Below are 27940 nucleotides of genomic sequence, written 5' to 3'. Positions count from 1 at the left end.
TTAATTTAACTCGTGTTTACATATCACAGAACCATCGTAGTGGATTGGAACTCTATAATGTTCAAAGGAAAGTTTTCATTGATAATTGCACAATCAGCAATAACAACAACTCTGGACTATATGCTAGTAGTAATACAGAGCTAGTGTTTGCTGGTCACCCAAGTACAATAGCTAATAATTATTCACCAGCTAATGGAGGAGGAATGTGGATTAATGAAAATGCTAGAATTACACTTTACACTCCAGTAAAATTTATTAATAACACAGCTAAAGGGTATGGTGGTGCCATATATATTGCACACAATAGAATTTCACCACCATATCCACTGGCAGCAAATTGTACTATTTCTAATTTCTATTATAGCAGTAATGAGTCATACTTTCAGAATAATTTTGGAGGAATCAGTGGCAATGACATCTATGGAGGATTGTACTGGGATTGTACTTACTATCCCCCTTTGGATGAGATCCCATTGATTGTGATATCCTATCAAAGGCGATTTAACCTAAAATGTGATGATATATCTTTATTAACATCATTTTCTTCCCATATAACAACAGACCCAGTCATTGTTTGCATGTGTAGCAATGAAAGCACAACAAACTGCAGCAATAGAATAATCAATAGAGTGATCTATCCTGGTCAATCTGTGAGTCTACTATTAGCTACTGTTGGAGTATGTGGGGGCATTAGTCTTGGAGAGCTAGTCACTAGCGGATCTAGTGACATTGATGTTTCGTTGGGTGATACTAATCAACAGACCAATGGGAAATTGTGTAAAAAATTTACATACAAAATTCAACCAAATCACAATAGTAAAGGAGGAGAAATCTCTTTAAGACACAAAGCCTATTCTGGAGAAGATATTTTTGCTGGGAGTGACTTAAAAATAAACATCACATTTCTTATGTGTCCACATGGCCTTGTGCTTTCATCAGACACCTGTCAGTGTAATAGTGCTATTGAGAACATTAAGGGCACTCAATGCAGCATTGACTGGCTCCCTCATCCTATAAAACGATCAGGGAATAACTGGTTGAGCCATCACAACGAGTACAATTGTACAATGGCTCATGGGAACTGTCCTTTTGATTATTGTAATACCTCTACAGTCTATCTTAATCTCACTCATCCTGATCTTCAATGTACTAATGGTAGGTCAGGCACTCTTTGTGGAAAATGCAAACCAGGTCTTAGTCTAATGTTAGGCTCCAACCATTGCCAGTCTTGTGATAACAAATATTTATCTCTTTTAATTCCTTTTATTCTGGGTGGCTTAGCTCTGGTAGTTTTTCTTCTAGTTTGTAATTTGACTGTGTCTGTGGGTAGTATAAATGGATTACTCTTCTATGCTAATATAATCAAGTTAAATGAAGCCGCTTTGCTTCCTAATGGCTCCAGTATTCCAGTCCTGAGCCAGTTCATTGCATGGCTTAATCTTGATCTTGGCATCCAGACTTGCTTTTTCAATGGTTTAGATGGATACTGGAAAACCTGGCTACAGTTTGGATTCTCCCTAATGCTCATTGCTGCTATCATAGCATGCTGCAAATTCTCTTCAAAACTATCCCACATGTTTGGAAGAAACGTAGTGGCTGTCCTCTCCACTCTTATCTTCATGGCTCACTCCAAGCTATTGCTGGCCATAAGGAATGTTCTTATGCTAGCAATCCTTAAATGCGGAGACAAACAATGGTATGTGTGGAGCATTGATGGTACCATTGGATACCTCAGCCCTATCCATCTACCATTGTTTATATTCTCATTGATTGTGATGCTCATTGGATTAGTTTACACCATGAGCATATTCTCCAGCCAGTGGATGACTAAGTTCTGTGGAAAGCATTGTCACAGTTCATGGGATCCTTTCTATAGGCTCAAGCCATTCATTGATTCTTACACAGGCCCTTATACCGACAAGTATAGATATTGGACAGGACTCCTTCTGCTAGTACGCCTACTACTGACTGCCATATTCTCATACAGCACTGGAACTGTGCCGCAGATTAATAGTTATATCGTTGCACTTGTCGCCTTCATCTTATTGATCTTTTCAAGAGGTGTGTATAGGAGAAAGGGAATTAATCTACTCGAGTATCTTTATCTCTTCAATTTGGGTTTATTGAGCTTATTGAACAGTCTATCGGATCACATGGAATTTAGTTATTATGTAACAAGTGTGATCACAGCAGGATCAATCAGCCTGTCACTGCTTGCATTCATTGCTACCGTAATAGCTCATATCATCATGAAAACAAAAAAGGCCAATAGCTGCAGCTCTACACATTGCAGCAATAAAAACAACCACAAGGTCCTTGCATATCAAGACAGCTTAAACGAAGAAGAGATGTATTCTCCTGCAGACATTGTGAACAGAAGAGAATCATTGATATATCAATTTTAATTACTATTGATACATGCCACATTAATTAGTAACTCAGTGACAACATTTTAGTTAGATTAGATATAGTTTTCCATTTTCATTGAATGATAAAATAAATTTATCTAGTAATGATGATCCATACCACTACATCACAAAGAAAGTAAACGTCTTCTCAATAGCTAAAAGAAATTGCAATGCTACAACAATGCTAAGCATTCCTTACTTGATTTGGAAGTCTTTCCACAGCAGAAGCTAACCTCTTGCATGTCTCACTACTACCAGTGTAATCCTGTGATCTCTCCTTTGTAGAATTAATAGCAGAAGAGACATGATGAGCAGCAATGCCAAATAAAAGAGGGTTACGTTGCTCGCTAATAAACACAATAATAATAAAAATATTCGATTGTATTGTTGCATTTTTAACTATTATCATGCATACTTGATGACTTCTGATGCCAATACTCTGAGATATTGGTTCAACAAGTCTGATTCCCATTCTATTGGGTACAGGAATGAGTCCAGTGGTAATGAGAACTATCATAACATTAAGTAAGTAAATAAATGACAAAATAGAGCTAATTATACTTGAGAAGGGGCAAGAGTGATTAATCTGAGAATATGCGTGTGGTCAATCCAAAAGTCTTTACGGAAAGAGACAGAGTGTCTTTGCTGCAATGGAAAGAGGAGGAAAGTAGAAAAGGTTTGGTGTCCGTATGAGACAGCAGCAAAATGATCAAGCAAGTTAGTATGACTAAAATAAGAAGAAAGGTTAATACGATGATAAAAAAAGATGCTCTTACAATTCTTGAAATGAAGGACTGAGAGAAAAATCAACAAAACGAAAAAAGTTTGGGTTAGAATAACAAGAAAAGAGAGAAGAGAGAGAGGAACTGATTACTGGCTCAAAGAAAATATCAGAACCTAAAAAGAGAAAGAGATAGGGAAAAAGGGATACACAAATATTGGCTTACTTATTAAGAAAGTTGACATTACTCTTATCAATCTCTCAGAACAGCTGGTCTGCTGCATAAACTGACTGCGTTGAGTCTCAAGAAATAATATAAAATACAAGCAATGTGACACATGAGATGTGACAAGATCACCATCCGTTTGACTGAAAAAAATTAATAATAAAAATACAATCATCACAAGAGATGCCTTACTTTTCATCGATCTTAGCAAGGAGGGGCAGGTGGAGCCAATTAGACGGTAATACAAATTTTGTCTGACTGGGGAGACACTGCGTATCCACTTGAGACATATCTCCATTCATGACACAAGAGGAACGGACCACGTCTTTCTCACTGATGAATGAACTACAGAGCTTCACATACATATCATTAACAGATGGGAGATGAGGGGAAATAGACTCAAATGAGATGGTATTACTTAAGGGAGGAGTCACATCCTTTTGTCCGTCTCTATAAAAAGAAAAAATTAAATATATGTACTGGGATATATGTAATAAGGTTACATGTAAAGGAATGGATTAAATATGATTGATTTCAAGAGATCTATGGCATGCGATTCATAGCCAAGAGGTGAATAGGTCAATAGAGAGAGCGAGACACAGTGAAGCAAGCATAGTTGAGATGCATCCAATGCACTCTATAGAAGACAAGGATAATGTCAAAATAATAGTAACAATTTACTTTCTTACTGGCTCTAAAAGTAATAATTTAACAGTTGAGAAGAGACACTGATATACATGAAGATAAGGCAAAGATGACTATAAACAGAAAGAAAGTTTTATTGCTTAAACTAATTTACAATACACAACTAACATTTGTTATGCTTGTATTAACAAATTTCTCCATCAATTGAATCCAATGGCTCCCACTACTCAACACAAGCTGACAAATATCAATGGCTACTCCATGATGGAGCTGACACAGTGACAAACAGAGCTGCTGTGAGAGGGAGAGAAGATCACTAAAAACAAGAGCAACAGACTGGTTGTGACTCAGAAGGGGATAATCCTTCTCTTCCATTGCGTCTTTATTGTAAATGGCTGGTTTGGAAGAGAGTGAAGATGATATGAAAGATGGTAAGTATGAGAATGATGATAGAGAATCCAGTACTTCTAGAAGGGAACTTAAGAGAGAGAGAGTTAACGCACAATTATTTAAACTGATACATACAGAAGAGTCTTAGTGATGAAAGAATACAGTTTTGATGACAACAATAACTTCATCACTCCATTTACCACTGACTCAACTTCCTCTAGCAATGAAACTGGATTCACTCTTAACTCAGGCTAAAAATAGTAACAAAATTTAACAACAGTCTAAAAATAGACTCACCCTCTGACTGAAGGCTCTGTAATAAACACAGGGAATGCTCAATAAAGATGTAATGTACTGGACAATATCCAACTAAAAATGACATCACATGACATCATATGACATCATCACATACGCTGATATCCTTATCGGAATCTCTGCATTCTCTTAAAACTCTCGTCAAGGCTTTGAGAGCGTGATCAACGACATGAAATGAAGGAGAAGTATACGAGGGTATCGTAACAATGGCAGCAAGGGCAGAGGAAAGGAGGAGATATAAAGAAGAGACTCGCTCTAGTTTATCTGAAGGCAATAAGAATGGAGATGGACTTGAAAAGATATTTAAAAGACTTGGTAGTGTGTCACTAGAAAAAAAAATTACAAAATAAAAATCTTTTTATTCCTCACCTGACAGTTTCGACTGTTAGACTGTATCCTAGCAACACAGACCACACCCTGCAAGCCTCTGATGTCAAAGAGGGGGTGTGGTCTTGGAAAATGAGAACGTGATTGAGAATAACTGGCAGGAGATTGTGAGTAGAAATCTGAAAAAATATTAAATAATTAAAAATAATTTTTAAAAACTTGCTAATTCTTTTGCAATGTGTCGACTTGCTCTGCAGAGACTGGCCATTAGTTTCATAGCCAGTGGGTGTGGCTTACTATAAAAGCAGTCACCACCTGATAATAATTAACAATAAATAAATAATAATTAATAATTAATAACTAATGGATACCATTGGTTGGATTAAGGGGAAGGAAAGAATTAAAAATGAAAGTTATTAGTCTGGGACAGTGAAGAATCTAAAATTAAAAATACATAAAATTTAAATATTAAAAAGTTAATACCCTATACCTCATCAGCTGCTTGTAATGAATGCTGTGATAATCGTATTAATATTTCTAATATCTTTACTGCCACGCCCTCCTGCGGCTGACACACCTCTAAAATGTATCGCAACCGTGGCAACAGTGTCATCTTAAGCAATCCTTTGACGATGTCGTCTTTGATGACATGATCACTCTCTTCCTCTTCATCTCTCTCTCTTTGGAGAGGAGTGAGGTAAGGGAGAAGATGACCAATGGAGGAGCCATGATGCCAAGAGAGGAGATAATCTTGAGCTGGTAAAACCAACAAACAATGGAAACCGTAGACAGCTACCGACTGAAGGAGAGAGAGAGAATGTAACTTAATTATAAAAGTTTTAGTTGAATGGTTAGTTATAGACAGTGTATAGGGTATTTTGTCAAAAATGACTAGGAGAGAATTTTCCATTTTTATAATTTTTTCTGATACATATACATGTTCTTATGCTGTGTATCAAGTTTGAGCTGATTCCGATCAAAATTGGATTTTTTTACAAACCTTTCAACTTACTCCAAAATCGGGCCAAAGTCCCTGTACTATAGTACAGGGATTTTGGCTGAATTTCGCCAAAAATGACTAGAAAAAAATTCTCCATTTTTATAATTTTTTCTGATACATATACATGTTCTTATGCTGTGTATCAAGTTTGAGCTGATTCCGATCAAAATTGGATTTTTTACAAACCTTTCAAGTTACTCCAAAATCGGGCCAAAGTCCCTGTACTATAGTACAGGGATTTTGGCTGAATTTCGCCAAAAATGACTAGAAAAAAATTCTCCATTTTTATAATTTTTTCTGATACATATACATGTTCTTATGCTGTGTATCAAGTTTGAGCTGATTTCAATCAAAATTGGATTTTTTACAAACCTTTCAAGTTACTCCAAAATCAGGCCAAAGTCCCTGTACTATAGTACAGGGATTTTGGCCGAATTTCGCCAAAAATGACTGGGAGAAAATTCTCCATTTTTATAATTTTTTCTGATACACATACATGTTCTTATGTTATATACATGTATTAAATTTAAGCTAATTTCAATCAAGTTTGGATTTTTAAAAAATTTCTAAAATCTTATGTTACCTGTAAGCTCTCTGGTGACTCATCCAGTGTATAACGAAACATTGTCAATACTTCAGACTCAACTAGAACAGAGAGGGGATGACCCTCAATCAATCCTTTATATTCACCGTGAACAGACTGGAGAATAAAGTTAAGTTTACCATTAGTTAGTAATATACTGATTCTTACTCTTTTCATAATGAATGAGAGGACTTGAAGTGCCAGTATTCTCTGCTGGTGAACTGAACTGAGAGCTAGTCTACTCAATTCTCCCAAGGTGTAACCAGCACACTAATAATAAAAATAAAATAAAAATAATAAAATTGGAGTAAAATACTAGACTAACTTCCGGTTCATCTCCGTGATGATGAAGAGCCTTGTCAGATGAAATAGCCACGCCCACATCTCGAGGTATTATTAGACCATTGAGTGAAAACCTTGTCTCCCGATAAAACTACATGTATTGAAACATGTGTATGTACACAGCTGTATTTACCTCTGGCATCTTGCTAGGGTCTATTTTGACATCCTCCATCCATCTTGTCTTCTCTTTCTCTTCTACATTCATATGAAGCCATTTAGACTGGTCAGACGAGGTACCCAAACTGGATAAACTGGTTTGAGGAACAGGTACAACAGGAGGAGGAGCTTTGGTTAATTTGGTCTTAGCACGAGACTGGAGGAATGCGACAAGTTGAGGACCTAAACAATTTGATTATAATATTAATTTTTTATTTCATTAACTTGCCAAGAAGTTTCTCCATCTTTCCTTTCTCCTCAATCAGCTCTTGCTCTGTCATGGCCACCAGTCTTTGAGTATTCTCAGTGTGTATGCTGGAGAGTTCCTTCTCAACTTCAAGAGGGGTTGCACCCACGTCTCTTAGCCCATCCCCACTTATCAGTCTCGATTGAGCAAATGCATGAGAATTGGTATCAACAATAGCTTCATTCATTAAGGACATAAGATGATTATCAATAATTATTGTCACTCACTTTTATCACTTATGAACAGTCTCTCTTTTACTTGAGCTACAAGTGGTTCAATCTTGTCTCTCTCTCCTCCCTCTCCTTCCATGGCTTCAGGCGTACTCAGACTGACATTCTGAGAATCAAATTGCTGAGCAAAAAGACTTTTACCTCCTTTTCTTCCTCCTCCCTGGATGTCAAAATATTTAAAATACACACGTAGCATGCTAACTCTCTTTGCAAAATGTGATAGTTTTTGAGGCTTTGGAAAACCATAGCCAGGAGGAGGTGCTGGAATTACTGGCTCCATTGGATCTTGCTGTACCCTATCTGATATTTTAAAAATTATTTGGTTATTAACTCATTAATTAAAAGTATACCTTTAACTGGCTGAAGTACATCTACAACCTGAAAAATTTAAAGGGAAATCTACAAAGAATGACATCAAAAACTCACTCCAGGGATATCTTGATGAAACTCCATACTCTCATGATTACTAATATCAGCAGGAATGGAACCTGGATACATTATAATACAAATAAATTAATGATAATAAATGCTACACTACTAGGTAAAGAGATGATGTTCCTCTTCTCAGGCGGGTTTCTACTGGCCTCCTGGCTCTCCCTTTTGCTTATTTTGGTTGAGCATTGCTCCTTAGAGGAGAAGAAGCTCTCTTGAAGGGAGAGGAGGTCCTCCTCTGTCTCTGTGTGTCTGGGTCTCTTTAACATGATGAAGCACGTGACATGAGTGAACGGAGTTATACGGAGCATGCTAACTATTAGTTAATAACTTAACCATAATAATAATAATAGCATCAATACAATAAAAGCAAAAAAAATTACAAAATGGCCATTGTAATAATCATCATATATGGTATGGCCCTCGTATACTTAAAAAAACTAAATAGCTTTTGGTTCTTCCTGGGTCTCCTGGAACTCTTCCCTTTCCAGTGCCCTCTGTATGCTCTGCTTCTTTCTCCTTCTCAGATAGACAATAAGTCGGATAATATAAATAACCAATGCAATGACAATAAATAGAAAAACAAACCAGCCAGTGTTCTACAAAAAATAAATAAATAATAATAGTAATAGTAATAATAAACATGCTACAATAAAGCCTCTTTACCTGAGCTAGGTTGGCTCTTGTTTGATGTTTAAAATGATCAGCATTCGAATTAGGAAAAGTCATGTTGCAGTATTTGCCACTAGAGCTGTAAATAAAGTGCAAAATCAAACGTACCATCTTCCCTCCTCCTCTCTCTACTTACTCTGAATTATGATTGACACATTTGTCATAATTCTTAATGCTGTTACAAGTGGCTACATTGCCAATACTAATCATCACACAAATAGCAAACACAACAGCTGTGAAAACGATTAAAGAAGGCACTTCAAGGAACAGCGTCCAATTTAAGCTACAAAAAGATAGTTTCATTTTTAATTGATGGAGGAAATATATCAATTTGACAGTATACTACTATACTAGCTGAATTTACTCTATCAAAAGCCAAACTTGTGTGGCATTTATGTCAACATCAAGGCACATACAAGTACACACACATACATGTATAACATAAACATTGGAAGCTAGTTCAACCGGAACAGAAATGAAAATAAACAAGTGTATTGAATTCCATTTTTTGTATATACATACATTCAATATAATGGACAAATAAAATACAAAGTCTTTATACATAAATTTCAATTTAGCGTGGGAATTAATAAAAACATTCCACAGACAATAGATTCAAATAATGTAAAAAGAAGCACATTGACTAACTCGTGATGTAGGATTCCCTTGATAAAGAGAGATATACTAAAAGCAACAGCAAAAAGAGCAAAAAAAGAGAAGGCGACCATAGATCCATCGCAGGGATGAGTTGCAACTGTACTAAACTTATTGTCACAGTCTCCATCATCAACACTGCCACTAAAAGTAGCGTACATATAGCAGCTCCTGTTCCCTCCATGGGCACTGGTTAAATCACTCTGTAGCGTACCAAGAGAACCAATGACAATGACACATGCTAGGAACATGGCGGCGAAGTTGATTATTATCATGTAGTTGATGAAGGACCCTATCGTACAGCATTCCTTTTTCCCTTGGAAAGGCTCCAAGGACTCCTGATCTTCGGCCTTCTTTCTAAAGCCAAACATTTCGCCTTCCCCAAATTTGCAAACACACAAAACCACGCCCTCTTAGGGGCACAGCCTCTTTTAATTAACCGAAACCAGCCTGGTTATAACTAACCACACCTACAAAGGCAGTCTTTCTTCTTTATGCACGCTGGATTGGAAGTGAAATACTCTCCTTTACATGTGAATATACACAAAGAAGACAATACAAAGTGAGCATCAAAACCCTACCTAGCTACCTTTCTCTATAATACAGCAAAAAGCATGCTACCTCGTCTTCTAATTAACGCCCACTTTTAAAATTACATGTATATCTATCCTTTCTTCTAGTGTCTGTTCCTAGAGTAATAGTACGTGACCTTGGTAACTATGGTAACAAAGACGAGCTTTTTCGGACGTACAGTCGCTTTGGTGAGATTCGTAACATATGGATGGCGACGAATCCTCCGGGTTTTGCTTACGTCTTTTTCAAAAATTCCAAAGAGGCAATGAAAGCCGTGTCGTCGACAAATGGGAGTGTTATCTGTGGGGAGAGGGTCCGTGTTGAGTATCTTCCTACGGAAGACAAGAAAGAGTTTAACAGTCGTCTTAGTAACCAGAGTCCCATAGTTAGAGGACGTAGCCCCCCACCTTATTCCCATCGTCCGATGCCACCACATCCTCCTCGTCGTAGTCCCCCTCCCTCTCGCCCTCCTCCTCCTCATAGGAGTCCTGTTTATCGTGAGACGGGCCCTCCTAAATATTCTCATTATCCTTTGTCACCTCCTCATCGTTCAAGACATAAATCTCCTCCCCCTTCTCACCGTCGATCTCCCCCTCCTTCTCTAAGAGGTTATGAATCGTCCAGTCATTCTGATTACGATATGCATGGCTACCCTGAAAGAGGAGGGCATGGGAATTCCTACGCTCATAGAGATCCTTACAAGAGAGAGGAGAGGATCACTCATTATGGCGACGTGAGAGAGAGAAGGGAAGATCTTCATCACAAGAGAGGAAGGGAAACCAGCGGCTATGTTGTAGATAGATATGTTAATAAACACAGTAGCGAGCGGAGACTCTCTTCCCCTCCTCTCCCTCCCCCTCCTCCTCATAGACCATCAAATTATTCTCATGGACATAGAGATAGTGGAAGGAGACTTGGACACTATTCTCTTTCTCCTCCTCCTCTACCTCATAATCACACGAGGGAACACGACTTACGGCATAGGGAGCAACGTAGGCCACCTCCCCCTCCAATTCATAGTCCCCGTAAGAGCTATCAAAGAGAGGCCTATCAACATGTACCCTCCTCCGAGCCCAGGCTGCGCTCATCTGGTCCTAACAGACGTCATTCAGATCACAGGCGACAGGGAATGCCACCTAGGCAGGGTATGCCAGCCAGACGAAAACCCAAGCAGATCGATTTATGGACTAACCCAAACCAACCTAGGAAACGCCAGCAGTCCCGTGGTGGCGGTAGAGGAAGGAAAGGAGGAGGAGGGAGGAGAAGGAGGGACAGGAGCCGCTCTCCACACTATCATAATGCTAACAGTAATCAGTTGGTTGATCCGAATGAGATTGTGTTTTACGAGACTAATGATGCTAATGATTATGTACCAGAGGATTCTCCACCTTCTCTTCCTCCTGAGACTGAGCCTCAAGAACCTCCCATTGATAGTAGGGACGAAGAAAGGTTTTCAAAAGAAGAGTACCAGGGGAATGACCACAGCAACATTGAATCTCCACAGACCTCGTCAATAGCAAATGATTTCACTGAGCAAGGTAACCGTCCATATGAAATTATACATTAATCTCCACTGACGATTAAGGAAAACAGATAAAAATCCTTTATTGTCCCTTTATTAGATGAAGAGATCGAAGTTGATGTTGAAGAAGGCTACCAGCAGGATTCTGAAGTGTTCCCTCTCGAGAGCCAGTTCTTGCAGCTGGAGGAGCTACAAGGAGACAGCCCACAGGCGGAAGAGCAAGAGCAACCTGTCCAGAACCAGTTTTACGGTGAGAGAAAGGTCAATTATTCGTCTAAAAGGTCGGAAAGAGAGGTCATCTGTGTGGCTGATGAAAGGCAAGTTAGAGTCTCCAGAAGTCCCTCGCTTCAAGAGAGGTTTGTTGAGTTTTTAGGGGAGGATTTAAGTTAAAATATTACATCATGTGTTGTTAATAATATTCAGCCTCTCTCTCTCTCTCCCTCCCTGATGTCCGCACAAAGGAAAGGAATTATTATATTGATATTTTACCTCACTCCATCACCCTTACATGCAAGACAATATAATTATGATTCTCTCTATTCCTCTCCCTCTTCTCTCTCACCCACCCACAGCAGGTCTCGCTCAGGCACCCCAACGCTCATGGATTGAGCTCCAATTTATTGATCCCCAAATGTGTGAGATTTCTACACTTCACTTATTTGTTATAATTATCAAGAAAAGGCTATTTTGGCAGATCCTACCATGCACTATAATTTCCTACTACTACTACCACTACTATAGACAAGCACCTTTTTCTATAAAAGGATCTTCTCGCCCATTGCAATTAACAAGTTGATCTAGGAACCACCAACTTCTCTTATGTTTAACCAAATGTTATAAATGAAATGTGATTTTTCTACTCAATTTGTAATTCCTTGCTCTTTCTTACATCAACAAGTTCTGTCAAAAACCAAACCATATTTCAATCCAAGGAGATAGCACCCACCTTTTGAATGTTAAATACAAAAGTATACAGTTTATAGTAAGAGTTCTGTTCAAGAGAGAGATAGAGAGAGTGCAAGCAGGGATGCAAGTTGTGTGCTCGTGTGTATTTGAATGGAGATGGGCTAGGGGACCCATCTTTCGTCAGTCCAGAAAAGGTCTTAGAAAATCTCTGAGTGAGTTTCGGAGATCTGGAGATGCTGGGACATAGTGTCCTCCTTTGTGTGTGTACTGAATGGAGTTTGGGTACAGCTGGCAAAGATCTCGACTCATTTCTTGTGGTATGACGGCATCGGTTTTGCCAAATATGTGAAAGGAAGGGACGCCGATTGAGGGAGGGTAAGTATGTGAATGACTTGACAAAAGTGATTTAAAACCAGAAACAAATATGAGAAATCTGTAAGCTATTGGAGAGGGCCTTTCATTTGCTGTAATAATGGATAGAAGACAAGCACCTTGACTAAAGGCTAGTATACCATCAAACGGTCCTTGCTCCTTAAATACCTCCTCTAGGAAATGAATCGATTCTTCCAGACCAATGCATGTTTCAGTTGTATCTGTTCCCTTGTAGGTGTGGTCGGGTCTTGAGAAGAACCACGCCCTCTCTTGTAACTCCAATGGTCTTTCTAAGTTGCCTGGGTCTCCTGTGATGATGTGTGGTGCGTTTACGAAAAAGAATTCGGCTTCTCGCTTGAGTAATTTCCTCAGAGCACCACTTTTTTCTCTAAATATCGACTCGTTTTGCCTGTATCCATGTAAACAGAGGATTCGTAACTTCGCCATTTTTCTTAAGCACGTGGTTTGAATATACGGAGCCAATCCTGAGCACAAACCGGACTTTTCCCGCGGGCAACTTCAAAAACAGCAGAACATTGAGAACAACATGGCGTCTGCCAGGCCTTCCAGAAGTGGAGAAAGACGTGGGAAAAAGCAACAGAAAAAGGCGTTTAAAGAGTCTAACAGACCAATTCGTCCAGAGGAAGAGGCAGGCCTTCTTTCTAGTGGAGCAGAAGACTACAACGAGCTAACACCGAGTGAAATGGACCCGGAGCAAGCCCAGGAGACCGTGCAAAGACTTCAAAGAAAATATTTTGTGAGCAACACACAGTTTGATGTGATGAAATGATTTGATGTTAGGTTGTTAGTAGTCTAGGTTTTTAGCAAAGCCCTCCCCTTAGATTAGCTAGGATATTTGCCACTGGAAGTAAAAATGATCCCTAAAGGTGTGTCCAGCCAGGCTATATAAACCCCAACCTCTTATGAGGGTCAAATACGAATATCCTAGTCGGCCCCTCCCCTTTTAAACGTGGTTCACATTTTAGCACTGTGTACTTGTAAATCATTTTTTCCTTATAACTTCCATTTATGGGCATTCATAAATCTATTGGTGGATTTGCCCAAGGCATAGAAAGTTGAAAATTTGCGAACGAGTGAAAAGAGATATTTATCATTAAAAACACTCATGAATGTGTTGTATAATTTATATTTTTCTTAGCATAAGCATGAAGGCGAGGAAGAAGAGAGAGTTGATGGCGAGAAGGAGCTGTCACTGATGATCAGTCCTAGCAAGAAGAGAGAGGAGGAAGCTGAGGAGACTGAAGGAGAGGCTAAAACTTTGAAGACTCAGACAAGAAAGCTTCGCTCTTCTAACAAGGAGAACAAATCCATCGTTACTTCATCACGGAAGAAAAAGAGTGAGAAAAAGGTCACCGTTAGCCAAGAAGAATCTAAGGAAAAAGACGAAGAGGAGAAGTCAAAAGGTGATGCCGAAGGTGTTACACCTAATGCTAGTACATATTTAGACTCGATCCTCACTCCTGATCATAAGTCCACACCGTACACTAAACGTGGATCAATAACGAAGCGACACTCTAATTTTGGATTCAGTCGTTTGGTCGAGACTCTTGATAGTCCAGAATCGTCTTTGAAAAGTTCTCTCCCATCGCCCTCTCACGCTAACATCAACTCATTTGCTTTCCCTTCTCCGTCTCAGAGTCCCTCCCCTAAAGTAACTGCCGGTTCAACTGTTACTGGAGCAACTAAGAAAGGAGGTGCTGTGAAGGCTCTTACTTTTAGTGATGTGGATAGTCTTTCTGTTGATCAGAAGGAAAAGCAGAAGAAGCATAAAGGAGCTAAGAAGAAAAGTAAAGAGCATCAGGTGAGCCTTTTACTCTCAGGGTCTTAGAAGTATTTTGCTATAAAATTTTTAGTAACTTTTAAAATTTGTAAAAAATTCAATTTTGATAGGAATTAGCTCAAACTTGCTACACAACATAAGAACATGTATATGTATCAGAAAATATCATAAAAATGGGGAATTGTCTCCTAGTCATTTTTGGTGAAATTTGGCCAAAGTCCCTGTACTATAGTACAGGGACTTTCGCCCAAATTTTGAGTAGCTTTAAAAATTCATAAAAAATCTAATTTTGATCGGAATCAGCTCAAACTTGCTACACAACATAAGAACATGTATATGTATCAGAAAATATCATAAAAATGGGGAATTGTCTCCTAGTCATTTTTGGTGAAATTTGGCCAAAGTCCCTGTACTATAGTACAGGGACTTTCGCCCAAATTTTGAGTAGCTTTAAAAATTCATAAAAAATCTAATTTTGATCGGAATCAGCTCAAACTTGCTACACAACATAAGAACATGTATATGTATCAGAAAATATCATAAAATGGGGAATTGTCTCCTAGTCATTTTTGGTGAAATTTGGCCAAAGTCCCTGTACTATAGTACAGGGACTTTCGCCCAAATTTTGAGTAACTTTAAAAATTTGTAAAAAATCTAATTTTGATCGGAATCAGCTCAAACTTGCTACACAACATAAGAACATGTATATGAATCAGAAAATATCATAAAAATGGAAGACTCTCTCCTAGTCAAATTTGACCAAAATCCCTGTACTATAGTACAGGGATTTTGGTCTGATTTTTTAGTAACTAAAAAAATTTGTAAAAAAATCTAATTTTGAATGGAATCAGCTTAAACTTTCCCACAATTTAAGAACATGAATATGTATCAGTAATACTTTTTAAATTTTTTAGAGTAATGAGTTTGACGATTTGGTGGAATCAATCAATAGAGAGTTTAGAGAAATTGAACAGTACGAGCTAATTATTGATGATAGTAATTAACTTAGCAGACTACAATAAAACAATACTAATCTAATAATCAATGACTCCGTATTACAATCATTGTTGTTATTATTATTATCAGCATAATCATTGTTGTGATTATTTGTTGTGTTTGTGTCAATATTATTATCACTTAATCTCACCAACTTGTCTCACATTTATGTTAATTCTTGAATAATTCATGTAACATTCTATGTCAGTCCAATTTAAATGCAGCCACTCGCAGTCTCTACACATGAAATCATGACCATCAGTCACTTCAGAACTAACAGTATTATCAGTACTATTACACGGTGTATCATCTTGAGTCTCGATACTTGGAGATTTGATATTAGGTTCCTGTGTTTTGGAACCAGAAAGTTGTTCATCAATTAAAGCTTTTCTTTTCGAACAATAACTTTCTTCTCCTTTCTGATCCTCCTTTTCATTCCTCCCTCTCTTCAAACTGTTGTCTCTCTCAATTAGTGTGGCCCCACATATGGAGCACTTAGTATTGTCTTTCTGTATTTCTCTTCTCTTTAAAAGTGCTTCTCTACTCAGGCAGTAAGGAATGGGAGCATCATCATTGCCTGGTCTTAGGATTTTAGGTACACCATGATAAGCTAATCTGCTCTCCTTTGACATTATTATAATATCCCCACTCCTTATCATGAGGGCTAATGGTGGGATGGACTTTGTGTGACCTCCAATCAGGAAAATAGCTGACTGGCCAAAACTATAAAAATGTAATGATAATAATAGAATGGTAATAAATGTGAATATTTTGGCATAACTCTCCACTGCACTGTTATAGCTAGTGAAATCATTTTAATAATTTGATTTCTGGGTACTTTTTTCTGTACTGTCTAAGTGACAGATTACATTAAGTGGTCTTATTATTATAATTCCACTTTGCTGCATGTGCAAAACACTTATTTGGTACTAAAATCTGAATTTGTTCATCCAAATCACATGATGCACCTGCCTGTACTGTGATACACTTTATTGTACTGTGAGTATGTATGGTAAAAGTGGTAAAAGTACCATCACTGGTGTGTGTCTGTTAATCTTTTAATTAGGTTATACTTTGTCTGTCTGTGTACAGTATAATTGGTTTATGAGTGAGCATCCTGTTGGTATTTGTCAATTTATGTGGACTATAAATAGAATACAAAACTCATACTAACTATAAATAGAATATAAAGCTCATACTAGCTATAATTAGATATTCTTTTAGTCTCTAACAAGCTATATCATTACCATTTATGGTTACTACTATTAATAGAAGCAGTTTGGATAGTACACATGTTTATGGCCAGCATGTATTATAATTTGTAAAAACAAGTCCCCCTTTTAATAGCCCCAAATATGAGTAAGGGTATTAAAATAGCTTGGCAATGAGAGATCATAAATTGTGGGAGAGGAGCATTTGAATGATTTCTATATACATGTACATGTAGCTATTTCTCTTGCTAATATTCAATTACTGATAGTGTCAGTGCTGTATTGGGGGAATAAAAGAATTATTTATTAAGATGGTTACAGGTACATGTACATGTATGACAAACAACTTGTCCATCATTGGTGACTGCTAGTCGGTGAATTGTAATATTGAATCCCCCACTCTATTAACATTCCTTTCTTATGCTACGATAGTGTAACAATCTCAAGTTACAGGCAGACAAAACAGAGTTATTGATTGACAACAAGCTTAAATAACAAAACACACTTGATGCATTATGAATAAACAATACGATTAACATACCTGAGGGAAATTAGAGGAGAAGTGAGATCAGCTTCAGAATGATCAGTGTGGCCTGAGAGCGTCGACTCAAAGTGATAATAGTTAACAATGGCTGCCTCGGCTTTGAAGTCTGGAAAACCGACGGAGGAGAGGATAAAATGAGAGAGGAGAGAGAGGTCAGATGGAAAAGGCGAGTGATGCTCTTTGTGATATAATTTGGAGGTCCAGTTGTAATGATAGCCTAGTGTCACCCAGCGTAACTTATAAAGCAAAGAGTCTTTATGTACTGAAACTGGTGAGCTATAGTAGTATAAAGTTAATCACATAATTATGCATAATGTATGTACATACATAATTATAATATGTACATGTATTATATGTATGTGCATATATGTACATTGTTATATTATAACAATGTACATGTGCTAGCAATTATTTTACAATTAAAATGACATAAAATACATCCAATTGTAGTACAACGGTTGATTGATTTCTTATTGACATCGGATACTCATATAACATGTCAGAATTATTGTCCAATCATTCACTCACTCGCCCATTGGCCATATTTGTCCTGATCCTGTTCTGCTGATGTGTGAGTCTAAGTTAGTGACATTGGGTAGTAATGGATACTGTAATAGACACTTTTGTATCCAATAGTGCTGCCCTCCACACAGGAATGGATTAGTAATGAATATCAGTCCTGCATGTAAAAGAATGAGGCTCAGTAAATATGTGTTTGTGTAGTAATGTTTATTTATAGTTGCTTAAGTAGATTTCTAAGAAAAGAGGTACACACAAGTATAACCTGTGTGTACTTAAGAATGTCTGCAGTGTCTTAATCTGGGCTATGCTGAATCTGCATGCTGTAAGCACATTGAGTGTGTCTGTACTTTTGTATGTGTATGTCTATACATTAAGTGTCCACATTAATACATTGTATGTACGTGTATTGTATGTGTCCACTCTAAGAATGAGATACACTGAGTTTGTCATGTAGTAATGCTTGTTTATAGTTGCTATAACTAGTACACTAGTACATTTCTAAGAAAAAGAGGTAACTACAAGCAGGTGTATGTACATGTATTGTATGTGTCCACTTTAAGAATGAGGTACACTGAGTTTGCCATGTAGTAATGCTTGTTTATAGTTGCTATAACTAGTACATTTCTAAGAAAAAGAGGTAGCTACATGCAGGACCTGTGTCTACATCTAAGCTATGCTGAATTTACATAAGCACATTGAGTGTGTCTGTATACTTTTGTATGTGTATGGTCTATACATTTGTATGTGTCCACATTAATTTGCTTGTTTACCCTAAACAAAGTGTCCCTGACTCCCATCCCAGTTTCATATGCTTATTACAACGCTTAGCAGTTGCTGTATGTCTATATACATACTGAGTCTATTTTTTATATTTTATGAAACTGGGACAAGGAGTCAGGGACACTTTGTTTAGGATATAGACAAGCAAATTAATGTGGGCACACTATAAACAGACACATACAAAGTACAGACACACTCAATGTGCTTACAGTATGCAAATTCAGCACAATGTGTCTCACAATGTCTAACATGTCAAATATGTCATTTTTTATAAATAAAGTGACTTGATCATAATGCCAAGAATACTCACTGTACATGATTTCTAAGAAAAGAGGTACATAGGTATAACCTGTGTGTACTTAAAGAATATCTGCAATATCTTAATCTAGGCTATGCTGAATTTGCATACTTGAGTGTGTTTATACTTTTGTATGTGTCTGTCTATACATTTGTATGTGTCTACGCATTAAATTTGCTTGTCTACCCTAAACAAAGCTACAAAGTGTCTTCTAATGTGTCTAACTTTTGCTGTAATAATGGTTTGTATAAATGCTCAAACACCAAGCAGTGCATTGAACAAAGTTACAAAGTGTCTTATTATAATATCTAATGTGTCTAACTTTTGCTGTAATAATGGTTTGTATAAATGCTCAACACCAAGCAGTGCATTGAACAAAGTTACAAAGTGTCTTATTATAATATCTAATGTGTCTAACTTTTGCTGTAATAATGGTTTGTATAAATGCTCAAACACCAAGCAGTGCATTGAACAAAGTTACAAAGTGTCTTATTATAATATCTAATGTGTCTAACTTTTGCTGTAATAATGGTTTGTATAAATGCTCAAACACCAAGCAGTGCATTGAACAAAGTTACAAAGTGTCTTATTATAATATCTAATGTGTCTAACTTTTGCTGTAATAATGGTTTGTATAAATGCTCAAACACCAAGCAGTGCATTGAACAAAGTTACAAAGTGTCTTATTATAATATCTAATGTGTCTAACATTTGTTATAATAATGGTTTGTAGTAGCACTTTATCTGTCAACCACCATGCAGTGCACTGACTTTAATCGTATATATAATCTCTTAACACATTAAGATGTCATTGTACGTCATCAGTACGTCACAATGCCTACCAGGTATGGTTTTGAGACTATAAACTTTCCATTCGCTTGGTAATGTTAATCCTAACTCATTACACGATGATTGTACATCACTGATTGAAGCTCCTAATGGAGGAGGATCAACTACTGTCTGGATAGTAAGGATCTATACTGATACAAGGGACAATGGACATAATAAAAACTTTAATAAAACTGATGTACATGTACCTCATTAAACCTTTCAGGTTGAGTGAAATCAATGATGTCTTTTATGTCATCCTCGCTTGGTCTTTTGAATCTTTTAAATTCTTTTTTAAAGGCATCAACATCTTCATCCATTAGCTTGAGACCCAGATTTTGGATAAGGCACACCCATTCATTTAAGATGGCTGATGACACTGAGGCTGATATCAGACAGGGTAATGGAAGTTATGGAACTAAAGTTTGGTTTAGATTTGAACTCTTTCCTTAGAAATATCAAATATACCATTGGGGCAGCTTCAAGACCTTAGACAGAAAGTGGGGACAAAGAAGTAAGAAAGAAACAATTAAAAATATGGTCCTGGCCTTCTCTCTCATCTTTCTCCTCTCCTTCTCTCTATTCCCTTTCTGTCTAGATTTGACAATACATTTCAAAAGCACTTAAGAGTACAGGACAATGATAATAAAGATTTCAAAAGGACAAGCAAGAATAGGTGAGATGTATAAATATTTAGTATCGCCAGCCAGACCAATGCATAATGTGTACAACTTGTTTATCATTCAAGCCAATTATGGCCGCTTGTGCACAATTTTTGAAATGGTGCCAACTGGCAAGCAAATTTATGTAGTTCTTGTGAAAGCTGGAGGATGTGTGCTGCAAATTTTTATAAGCAATGTTTTTTTCACTCTCAGGCCCCGAGAAATGTCATCAAAGAAGCATGTTAGTAGATTTAAACAAGTTATACAAGTCCCTAAAAAGGTAAACATTTTTACAAGATTATAGTAGACTATTTGCTCTCTCTCTCTCTTTCCCTTCCTCTACTATTATTTTACTCTCCTCTTTTGTACTCTCTGTTCCTATTGTTTCCTCTTTCTCCTTTCCCTTTCTATCCTCTTCCTTTCCTTCCCCTTTGTGCATGCATAGGAGAAGAGAATGGATCCTCGTTTTGATGAAAGGTGTGGACATTTGAATCTTGACTTGTTCTCAAAGAGTTTCTCTTTCCTTGAAGATGTGAAGAAACAAGAGAGAGCTCAAATGGAGACTGAAGCCAGGAAGACTAAAGACCCACTGAAGAAAAAGAAACTGGAGACATGTCTTCAAAAAATGGTCAGTAATTCCATGTATATAGTTTACAGATGGGTTTACTTTACCTGTGGATGGGTTTATTGTAGCTTTGGATGGGTTTATTGTACCTGTTTGTATAACAATGTTATTTTGAGGAAGTAGTATATCAATGCAAATCAGATTACATGGCTAATTAGCCTAGTGCCTGCAGTACTATGTACATACATTACTATAATCAGGAGTGCCAGATAAGAGAGTTTAGGGAGAGTGTCTAACTGCCTATTAGTGCCAGTGGGTTTATAATGATGGTAGGACTTGTTATTTTTCTTTCTGTCTTTATAGGAATCACGTGATAAGAGCAGACAGAAAGAGAAAGAGAAGAAAGACTTGGAGAGACAGCACAAGAAGGTTGAGAGGAAACTAGCCAAGGAAGGCAAGAAACCATTCTTCCTCAGCAAAGGTACAAAACATCACTCCTTTCCTTTTAATCATTGACCAATGACTCTAAAGGAGGATTAATTAGTATTGCTGTCTCATGATTTCCTGTTTTGATGGTGTGGAACTTGTATACTTGCCTCACTATAATATAGGAGTTGTTCATAGTTTATAGGATAGGAGTAGCAATACAGCTGCTTTCAATGTGATACATGTACATGTATTATGTATAGAAGTACATGTAGCATGCATAATGTAATTAGAGTGTAGTAGTCCAAGTGCTCCCTCCTGTGTGATGATGCATAGTTCCAATTGCTATCTTAGCAAACTTTTACTTCCTGGCTCTTTTTTATTCTTGCTGACATTATATAATAAGTCATCATTATTTAAAATAAATGACTTGGAAAAAAAGACAATGGGTATAAAATTATAATAATTTATTTTGCTAATTTGTCACTTGTGCACAATACGTAAATATGTAAACACAGCTTGTGCACAAATACTCCTTTACATGTATATTAATACTATAATATAATATAAACAACTATTGCATTATGTTGTGATAGGATCTCTCTCTCCTCTTCCTTTCTCTCTCTCCTCTTCCTTTCTCTCTCTCCTCTTCCTTTCTCTCTCTCCTCTTCCTTTCTCTCTCTCCTCTTCCTTTCTCTCTCTCCTCTTCCTTTCTCTCTCTCCTCTTCCTTTCTCTCTCTCCTCTTCCTTTTTCTCTCTCCTCTTCCTTTCTCTCTCCCTCCCTTTCTCTACTTGTATATACACAGCTTGTGCTCAAATATAGATATCCACTCTTGTCTACATAATACATTAATGTACATTGATACTCCTGTACATGTACATATAATATAAACAACTATTGCATTATGTTATGATAAGCTCTCTCTCTCTCTCTCTCTCTCTCTCTCTCTCTGTCTCTCTCTCCCTCTCCCTCTCCCTCTCCCTCTCCCTCTCCCTCTCCCTCTCCCTCTCCCTCTCTCTCTCTCTCTCTCTCTCTCTCTCTCTCCTAGAGGAGAGAGATTGAGCTTATCATAACACTCCCTCCAGTTCTCTCCTTGTATATACACAGCTTGTGCACAAATATAGATCTAAATGTATAATGCGGTACATGTACATATAATATAAACAACTATTGCATTATGTTATGATAAGCTCTCTCTCTCTCTCTCTCTCTCTCTCTCTCTCTCTCTCTCTCTCTCTCCCTCTCCCTCTCCCTCTCCCTCTCCCTCTCCCTCTCCCTCTCCCTCTCTCTCTCTCTCTCTCTCTCTCTCTCTCTCCTAGAGGAGAGAGATTGAGCTTATCATAACACTCCCTCCAGTTCTCTCCTTGTATATACACAGCTTGTGCACAAATATAGATCTAAATGTATAATGCGGTACATGTACATATAATATAAACAACTATTGCATTGTGTCATGATAAGCTTGCTCTTTCTCTCTCTCCTGGAGGAGAGCCAGAGCTACACTACTAAATAGTGTATCATAACACTACTTTCCTTTCTCTCCTTGTATATACACAGCAGTTGTGCAAAAAATATAGATCTACATGTATAATACATTAATGTACATGTTGTACAATAATACAACATGAACAAATATTGCATTATGTTGTGATAGTCTCTCTTTCTGCACTCTCTCTCTCGCTCCCTTTCTTTCCTTGTACTCACATGATTAAGTCAACAATGTATTAGTATATTGTTCCCAAAAAATTTCTTTAACACACTTAAAAATGAATACCTAACCCATCTCCTCTAATGTATATTATAATTTAAAGCACAAGTGTGTCTTTTGTTTTGCTGAATATGTTGGGGGGTAACAGACTACTGTACACACTTCATCCACTATCAATATTACTAGGAATGCACACGTACTTAATTCACTACGAATATTGGGAATGTACACACACACACACACATAATGTTTAGCACCAACTCTTGGTATAACCCAATCTCTTATTTCTGGCTGGTTTCCGTTGGTTGTTGAGGAGGCCTGTTTGAAACCCCACCACCTCCAGTTCTCAAGGCTGGACTGCCTTGCCTATGAGTCGCCATAAGAGAGATGATAATTATAGCTATTCTCTCTCTCTCTCACTGTAGCATTACAACGTAAAGCATTACTGGTTAAGAGATATAAGGAGCTAAAGGAGTCAGGACAATTAGAAAGAGTGTTGAGAAAAAGGAGAAAGAGAAGTACTGCGAAAGAAAGGAAGAGGATGTTACCTCGTCGCTCTGTGACATAAGATTCATTTAATGTATTATATAATAAAAAGATGATGAGCTTAAAACAACAATAGTAATAATAACAATAATATAAATAACAATAATCAATCACATGACATGAAAGAAAACTAAAAATAATTAATTAAGAGATAAAGATTCAATTAACATAGTCCAACACGTGTATGAAGACGATACGCCCCAGGATCGACTATATGAAAAGTCAAACTTTGACTCAAGTTCTTTTCTTGACTATGAAAGAAGACACCACACACTCTGCTGCAGAGATTAAAAGAGAGAGACTTGTTGGACAATATTGCGGACAGAGACTACATCATCACAGAGGCGGGCAGGAGGGACAGAGAAGAGAGGGCAGGAGGGACAGAGAGAAGAGAGGGCTAGGGGGCCGACAGGGTTCACAGTTTAGCGACAGTTTTGATCTCATCATCCGTTAGTATAAAAGTAATGAGGGGAAGGATCGGGGGCTGGCTGAACACATGGCGGACGGATGGCATGCAAAGTTGCACCTTTTCTCCTGTAGTACTATTCACTTTGCAGTATCTGCAATTAAAAAGAAGAAAAAAAGAACGACAGTATTAAGTATAATATGAGTGGCCTATTTGTGGCTTTTAATAAGCTGCTTAGTCGTTTTTTCTCAGTAGTACTCTTGAGGTTTATAAAATTACCATAAAATTGCTCATTTACTTTGTGCTTTCTGTGTAGTAGTAGATACTTTTCAAAAAGACAACTGCATCAGGTCCAGCATTTTCAGTGCAGCTTGGTTGGCAGGACTCCGTTTCCTTCTTGTCCTGACAAGGCCGGTCTTGATTTTCTGATTGAAACGAATTCTGAAGCTCTTCTGGATCAGTATTCTCATGCACTGTAACAGTGCGCACTAGACTTTTTGGTATATCAGCCATTTCTTGCAAGTTGTAGGCTTGTAGCCTCGCTAGTAGCTCAGCCATGTATTTTTATAGAAAACTTGCATTTTATTAATAGTACTTATTAATAACTGGTCATTTCCGGTCGCCTACGTGCATGATAGACATGCCCACGCATCGTACTAATTGAAAATGTGAACAGATGTCACCATAATGTCACAATAAATGGTTAAAGTAGTCATCAAACCCACGCATTAGGTATAACTATGGTTTGTTATAATGGAAAATATGAACAAACATTTAAAATTGCCAAACATTGAACAAACAATTCTGAACAAACATGGCCATGAACAACGGTGTTCCTGTTGCAAAGTTTCAATTCCATGGCCTTGAAAAAGTTGTCATGCTTAGCTAAACTGATATTACATATTTCTTAAACCAAAATGCAATAAATGATTGTAAGTAATTATTGGTGTATTATCCCACTCTACTACTCACTCTGTCTGTGTGTGCACACACACACAGACACACACACTTGCATTTAGTTCAATTGTAAGACAAAGACATTGCTGTCTTGCAAAGTTAATTTATGACATACACACAGACACCCACACATAGTTTTGCTGGCCAGACCCCTATAGACTACACATACACACAAGGAAGTGAAGAACAATATTTACTATATGCTTAATGAACAGAAACAGGAGTAAGTGCACAACTTGACATAAAATAAACAAACATGCAGTAGAATAGGAAAACAGCTATTTTGAGGGTGCATGAAAGTCAATGTTATTAATATAAGCATTTTTATGTCCATGTATGTATGTGGCCATGTACATGTACTGCAGTCACATGTCAGCCATATGCACTCATAAGACACCTCTCTGTATTGTAGTTTAGCAATATCCAACAATATTGTGCACCCCCTGCTCCTACTCTACTGAATGGCGCTGATGCATGGACTGTACCAGAGTTATTGTACATGCACCTTGCATGCTTACATAGACTAAAATAATGTACTACATATTTTAGTGTATAATATACAATATTAAGTGGACAAACAAGGACAAAATCACAAGGGAAAAGATATGGTCATGCAATAAGCCCACCTGTTTGAATAGATGGCCCACCTGTTCAATGAAAACTGCAAATGCTTCAAATAGTCTCGCACACAATTAAAGTGTCTATCCTTCCTGTATGTAAAAGGTATCATTTTAATGCTATAATGACATAAGAGGAATCTTATGTAAACTAAAAACTAAAAAGCTTCCCCGTCAGCCATAATAACCTTAATGAGATAATATCACAGTCCTCCAGTGGTGTGATTCAAAGTTTATAACGCAATCATAATGTCTATTGACGTTATCATAGGTTGATACAGCAGTAGCCAGATTGCTCTTCACACTGATCCCATTCATTTCATTTTTTCACATAATTTTATGATACACTAATTAACTGCCAATTCTAATTTTTCTTTTCCTCATTAAACCCTCTCTCTCTCTCTCTCCTTCTCTCTTCACATTTTAAATCCCATTACAATGAATAAACTGATTGATAAACACTATGAGAATAAACAAATACCACACAATTGTATAATAACAAAAAGCACAGGTAAAGGTATGTACTTAGCAAATACATTGCACACTATAAGCAGGTTGCCCAGGTTGTCCAGGTTGTTTGTGCTTCCTCTTTACAGAGGGAAGCTTGTCCTTGGAGTATAACATGTATCCTAGCCTTACAACCCCCATGTATGTACATTCTTATCATGTCCATTATAATCCTTTTTTGCTTGGTTAACTACCATAACTGGGTTCTCTATACTCATTATGCCACTAGTAGTACAAATGAGACTACATGAAGAGTGCCTGTTTAACAGTTTGCATTGTTACTGTTACGTTGTTATCATTACAATGAATGTATTCTTAGTAACTAGAAGAATCTAAAACATGCACCTGAGCCAAGTTATTGACAACCATTATACAATTATGCTATCTCTCCAATCAATTATAATGCTAAGGACATGTTATAATGTGTTTATGTGTGTATTGGCAGTTATACACATACTGTTGGTAAGGGGGCAAGTTTAATAAAATTAATTTCAATAATAACCACCTCGATTACATTTACTATAGTGAAGCCTATTATGCCAATGTGGCATATTCTCATGCGTATGTGTGTGTGTCCTCTTTTCATTCCCTCGCTCCTCTCCTACCTCTCATGCTAAGGAGGAGAGAATACCAACATTCAAAGATGTTGTTATACTGTGTGTGGCACTTCATTGCATTATCTAATTACTTGCCCAAGAAAACATCACTTCTTTAAAAGCAGAATAAGACACATGTACACAGACTGTGTGTGGTTCCATTAATCTTCATTCCCCATCATTCCTCACCCTCTCTAGGCAAAACAATACAAATGAATATGTAATAATACTAGATAATAATAATAATAAATAATAATTTATAATAATGCATTCGAAATTTACATTTTTTGTGTGTACATGTGTGTAGCAAACTTATAATTATTTTTAGCTATAAAACCTTAATTTTTGCACTTATAAATGTTATTGTTACTAATCTTCTTTCTTGTCTATAGGAGATTCAATTTCAGCCTCTGGTTCAACAGGTGGTGTTGAGTTGACTCTTGTGTTAAAAGGCGATTCTTGTGTCAACTGACATGAATCTTTTGATACTTTCTGATTCCTTGCAACTTCATCAACACCTAATGTTGAATGACATAAATACATGTACTTGTTTAAAACAATTGAAACATTATCATCAAATTCCTGCTTCGCTGTTTAGTGTTGACATAACATGCAACAATAGCATCTACAACTGTTGACATAATGTCAAATACATGTACCCCTCATTACGCAAACCACATAATTACCATAATTTGTATTCATGTATTTGATCATATGCTGATGTACTTGACATGTATTCAGAAAATGATAAGTAAATCCATGTAGATCTATATAGTGTATGATGGGTTTATTGTACCTGTTTGTACAACATCGTTAATTTGAGGAAGTAGGCCATCAATACAAATCAGATTGTGTGTAGTTGTGAAAGCTTTGAGGTTGTAATAGAAAGCTAACCTTTAAGAGTGCTAATTCAGCATAGCCTGTGGTACACATTACTATTAAAATGACAAGAGCCACTCTTGAGTCTTGATAATAATAATAATAATTTGTTATTTTTTATTTCTGTCTTTGTTGTCTTTCTTTGTAGGAGTAGGACTCACGTGATAAGAGCAGACAGGAAGAGAAGAAAGACTCGGAGAGACAGCACAAGAAGGTTGAGAGGAAACTAGCTAAGGAAGGCAAGAAACCATTCTTCCTTAGCAAAGGTATGGGATATCACTCTTCCTTTTAAATTCATTGAATCCAATGATTGTAACTATGTTATTATTAGTGATCCTGCATCATCTGTATGGTTTGTGGCAGTTTCCT

General features: G+C 37.1%; 7 protein-coding genes across 11 annotated transcripts in view; 3 read left to right on the top strand and 4 right to left on the bottom strand.

Moving 5' to 3' along the window:
• Positions 1-2395: 2395 nt before the first annotated feature.
• On the bottom strand, positions 2396-9760 carry LOC105312694 (RNA polymerase II-associated protein 1-like). Of its 2 annotated transcripts, XM_011405546.2 has the most exons (30): positions 9343-9760; positions 8831-8977; positions 8689-8773; positions 8129-8621; positions 8017-8078; positions 7941-7968; positions 7793-7890; positions 7588-7750; positions 7343-7537; positions 7091-7296; positions 6941-7048; positions 6784-6885; positions 6616-6732; positions 5523-5831; positions 5404-5470; positions 5256-5347; positions 5075-5211; positions 4803-5031; positions 4688-4759; positions 4526-4641; positions 4169-4478; positions 4045-4113; positions 3859-3992; positions 3548-3805; positions 3356-3498; positions 3185-3305; positions 2970-3135; positions 2824-2918; positions 2608-2755; positions 2396-2563 (listed from the first exon to the last, which is right to left on the bottom strand). In XM_011405546.2, exons 4-30 carry the CDS (start codon positions 8331-8333, stop codon positions 2534-2536), a joined length of 3780 nt encoding a protein of 1259 aa, XP_011403848.2. In that variant the 5' UTR covers positions 8334-8621; positions 8689-8773; positions 8831-8977; positions 9343-9760; the 3' UTR covers positions 2396-2533. The 2 variants fall into 2 exon arrangements, with proteins under 2 accessions (XP_011403848.2, XP_019851807.1); XM_019996248.1 differs by having other exon boundaries at positions 7588-7890.
• A 45-nt stretch (positions 9761-9805) lies between these two features.
• LOC105312693 (serine/arginine repetitive matrix protein 1-like) lies at positions 9806-12358 on the top strand. Of its 2 annotated transcripts, none has more exons than XM_019996250.1 (4): positions 9806-9910; positions 10029-11459; positions 11544-11799; positions 12019-12358. In XM_019996250.1, coding segments are annotated over exons 1-4 (1722 nt in total). In that variant the 5' UTR covers positions 9806-9909; the 3' UTR covers positions 12053-12358. The 2 variants fall into 2 exon arrangements, with proteins under 2 accessions (XP_019851809.1, XP_011403847.2); XM_011405545.2 differs by having other exon boundaries at positions 9807-9910; positions 12016-12358.
• On the bottom strand, positions 12278-13184 carry LOC100639485 (esterase OVCA2-like). The gene has a single exon (XM_003386475.2). The coding sequence runs from the start codon at positions 13166-13168 to the stop codon at positions 12530-12532; it is 639 nt and encodes a 212-aa protein (XP_003386523.1). The 5' UTR covers positions 13169-13184; the 3' UTR covers positions 12278-12529.
• A 65-nt stretch (positions 13185-13249) lies between these two features.
• LOC105312692 (microtubule-associated protein RP/EB family member 1-like) lies at positions 13250-15618 on the top strand. The gene is made up of 3 exons (XM_011405544.2): positions 13250-13478; positions 13881-14543; positions 15437-15618. The coding sequence occupies exons 1-3, from the start codon at positions 13269-13271 to the stop codon at positions 15524-15526; spliced, it is 963 nt and encodes a 320-aa protein (XP_011403846.1). The 5' UTR covers positions 13250-13268; the 3' UTR covers positions 15527-15618.
• LOC100639358 (DNA demethylase ALKBH1-like) lies at positions 15537-20040 on the bottom strand. Of its 2 annotated transcripts, none has more exons than XM_003386474.3 (5): positions 19911-20040; positions 19716-19848; positions 17802-17952; positions 17271-17549; positions 15537-16241 (listed from the first exon to the last, which is right to left on the bottom strand). In XM_003386474.3, exons 1-5 carry the CDS (start codon positions 20019-20021, stop codon positions 15656-15658), a joined length of 1260 nt encoding a protein of 419 aa, XP_003386522.1. In that variant the 5' UTR covers positions 20022-20040; the 3' UTR covers positions 15537-15655. The 2 variants fall into 2 exon arrangements, with proteins under 2 accessions (XP_003386522.1, XP_019851810.1); XM_019996251.1 differs by lacking the exon at positions 15537-16241 and adding an exon at positions 16262-16662.
• LOC105312691 (ribosomal RNA processing protein 36 homolog) overlaps positions 20033-27940 on the top strand; it is a 9019-nt gene continuing 1111 nt past the window's right edge. The window contains exons 1-7 of one of the 2 annotated variants that reach the window (XM_019996252.1): positions 20033-20101; positions 20155-20215; positions 20300-20377; positions 20577-20643; positions 20809-20991; positions 21292-21409; positions 23489-23650. In XM_019996252.1, the coding sequence (XP_019851811.1) occupies positions 20068-20101; positions 20155-20215; positions 20300-20377; positions 20577-20643; positions 20809-20991; positions 21292-21409; positions 23489-23631 (684 nt within the window). In that variant the 5' untranslated portion in view covers positions 20033-20067 and the 3' untranslated portion in view covers positions 23632-23650. Of the gene's footprint in view, positions 20102-20154; positions 20216-20299; positions 20378-20576; positions 20644-20808; positions 20992-21291; positions 21410-23488; positions 23651-27725; positions 27838-27940 lie in introns of those variants that run through there. The other variant, XM_019996253.1, reaches the window with a different exon arrangement.
• On the bottom strand, positions 23696-25313 carry LOC109581831 (uncharacterized). The gene is made up of 2 exons (XM_019996254.1): positions 24314-25313; positions 23696-24169 (listed from the first exon to the last, which is right to left on the bottom strand). The coding sequence occupies exons 1-2, from the start codon at positions 24571-24573 to the stop codon at positions 24025-24027; spliced, it is 405 nt and encodes a 134-aa protein (XP_019851813.1). The 5' UTR covers positions 24574-25313; the 3' UTR covers positions 23696-24024.

The sequence above is a fragment of the Amphimedon queenslandica genome, unplaced genomic scaffold, assembly GCF_000090795.2.
Source record: "Amphimedon queenslandica unplaced genomic scaffold, v1.1 AMPQUscaffold_13416, whole genome shotgun sequence".
Classification (NCBI taxonomy): Eukaryota; Metazoa; Porifera; class Demospongiae; order Haplosclerida; family Niphatidae; genus Amphimedon; species Amphimedon queenslandica.
The sequence above is the reverse complement of the archived record's forward strand: the minus strand, read 5'-3'. Positions and strand labels throughout refer to the sequence as shown.

Coding starts and splice junctions, on each gene's coding strand:
- LOC105312694 (XM_019996248.1), bottom strand. CDS start 8,333: ATGCTCCGTATAACTCCGTTCACTCATGTCACGTGCTTCATCATGTTA. Junction 6,733..6,783: donor TCTCATTCATTATGAAAAGA/GTAAGAATCAGT, acceptor TTTATTCTCCAG/TCTGTTCACGGTGAATATAA. Junction 4,760..4,802: donor ATTCCGATAAGGATATCAGC/GTATGTGATGAT, acceptor TGTCATTTTTAG/TTGGATATTGTCCAGTACAT.
- LOC105312693 (XM_011405545.2), top strand. Junction 11,460..11,543: donor AAATGATTTCACTGAGCAAG/GTAACCGTCCAT, acceptor TCCCTTTATTAG/ATGAAGAGATCGAAGTTGAT. Junction 11,800..12,015: donor AGTCCCTCGCTTCAAGAGAG/GTTTGTTGAGTT, acceptor ACCCACCCACAG/CAGGTCTCGCTCAGGCACCC.
- LOC100639485 (XM_003386475.2), bottom strand. CDS start 13,168: ATGGCGAAGTTACGAATCCTCTGTTTACATGGATACAGGCAAAACGAG.
- LOC105312692 (XM_011405544.2), top strand. CDS start 13,269: ATGGCGTCTGCCAGGCCTTCCAGAAGTGGAGAAAGACGTGGGAAAAAG. Junction 13,479..13,880: donor GACTTCAAAGAAAATATTTT/GTGAGCAACACA, acceptor TATTTTTCTTAG/CATAAGCATGAAGGCGAGGA. Junction 14,544..15,436: donor AGAAAAGTAAAGAGCATCAG/GTGAGCCTTTTA, acceptor TAAATTTTTTAG/AGTAATGAGTTTGACGATTT.
- LOC100639358 (XM_003386474.3), bottom strand. CDS start 20,021: ATGGATGAAGATGTTGATGCCTTTAAAAAAGAATTTAAAAGATTCAAA. Junction 17,953..19,715: donor TAGTCTCAAAACCATACCTG/GTAGGCATTGTG, acceptor TTTTACATGCAG/GACTGATATTCATTACTAAT. Junction 17,550..17,801: donor CAAATATGGCCAATGGGCGA/GTGAGTGAATGA, acceptor ATACTACTATAG/CTCACCAGTTTCAGTACATA.
- LOC109581831 (XM_019996254.1), bottom strand. CDS start 24,573: ATGGCTGAGCTACTAGCGAGGCTACAAGCCTACAACTTGCAAGAAATG. Junction 24,170..24,313: donor TACTACACAGAAAGCACAAA/GTAAATGAGCAA, acceptor TTTTAATTGCAG/ATACTGCAAAGTGAATAGTA.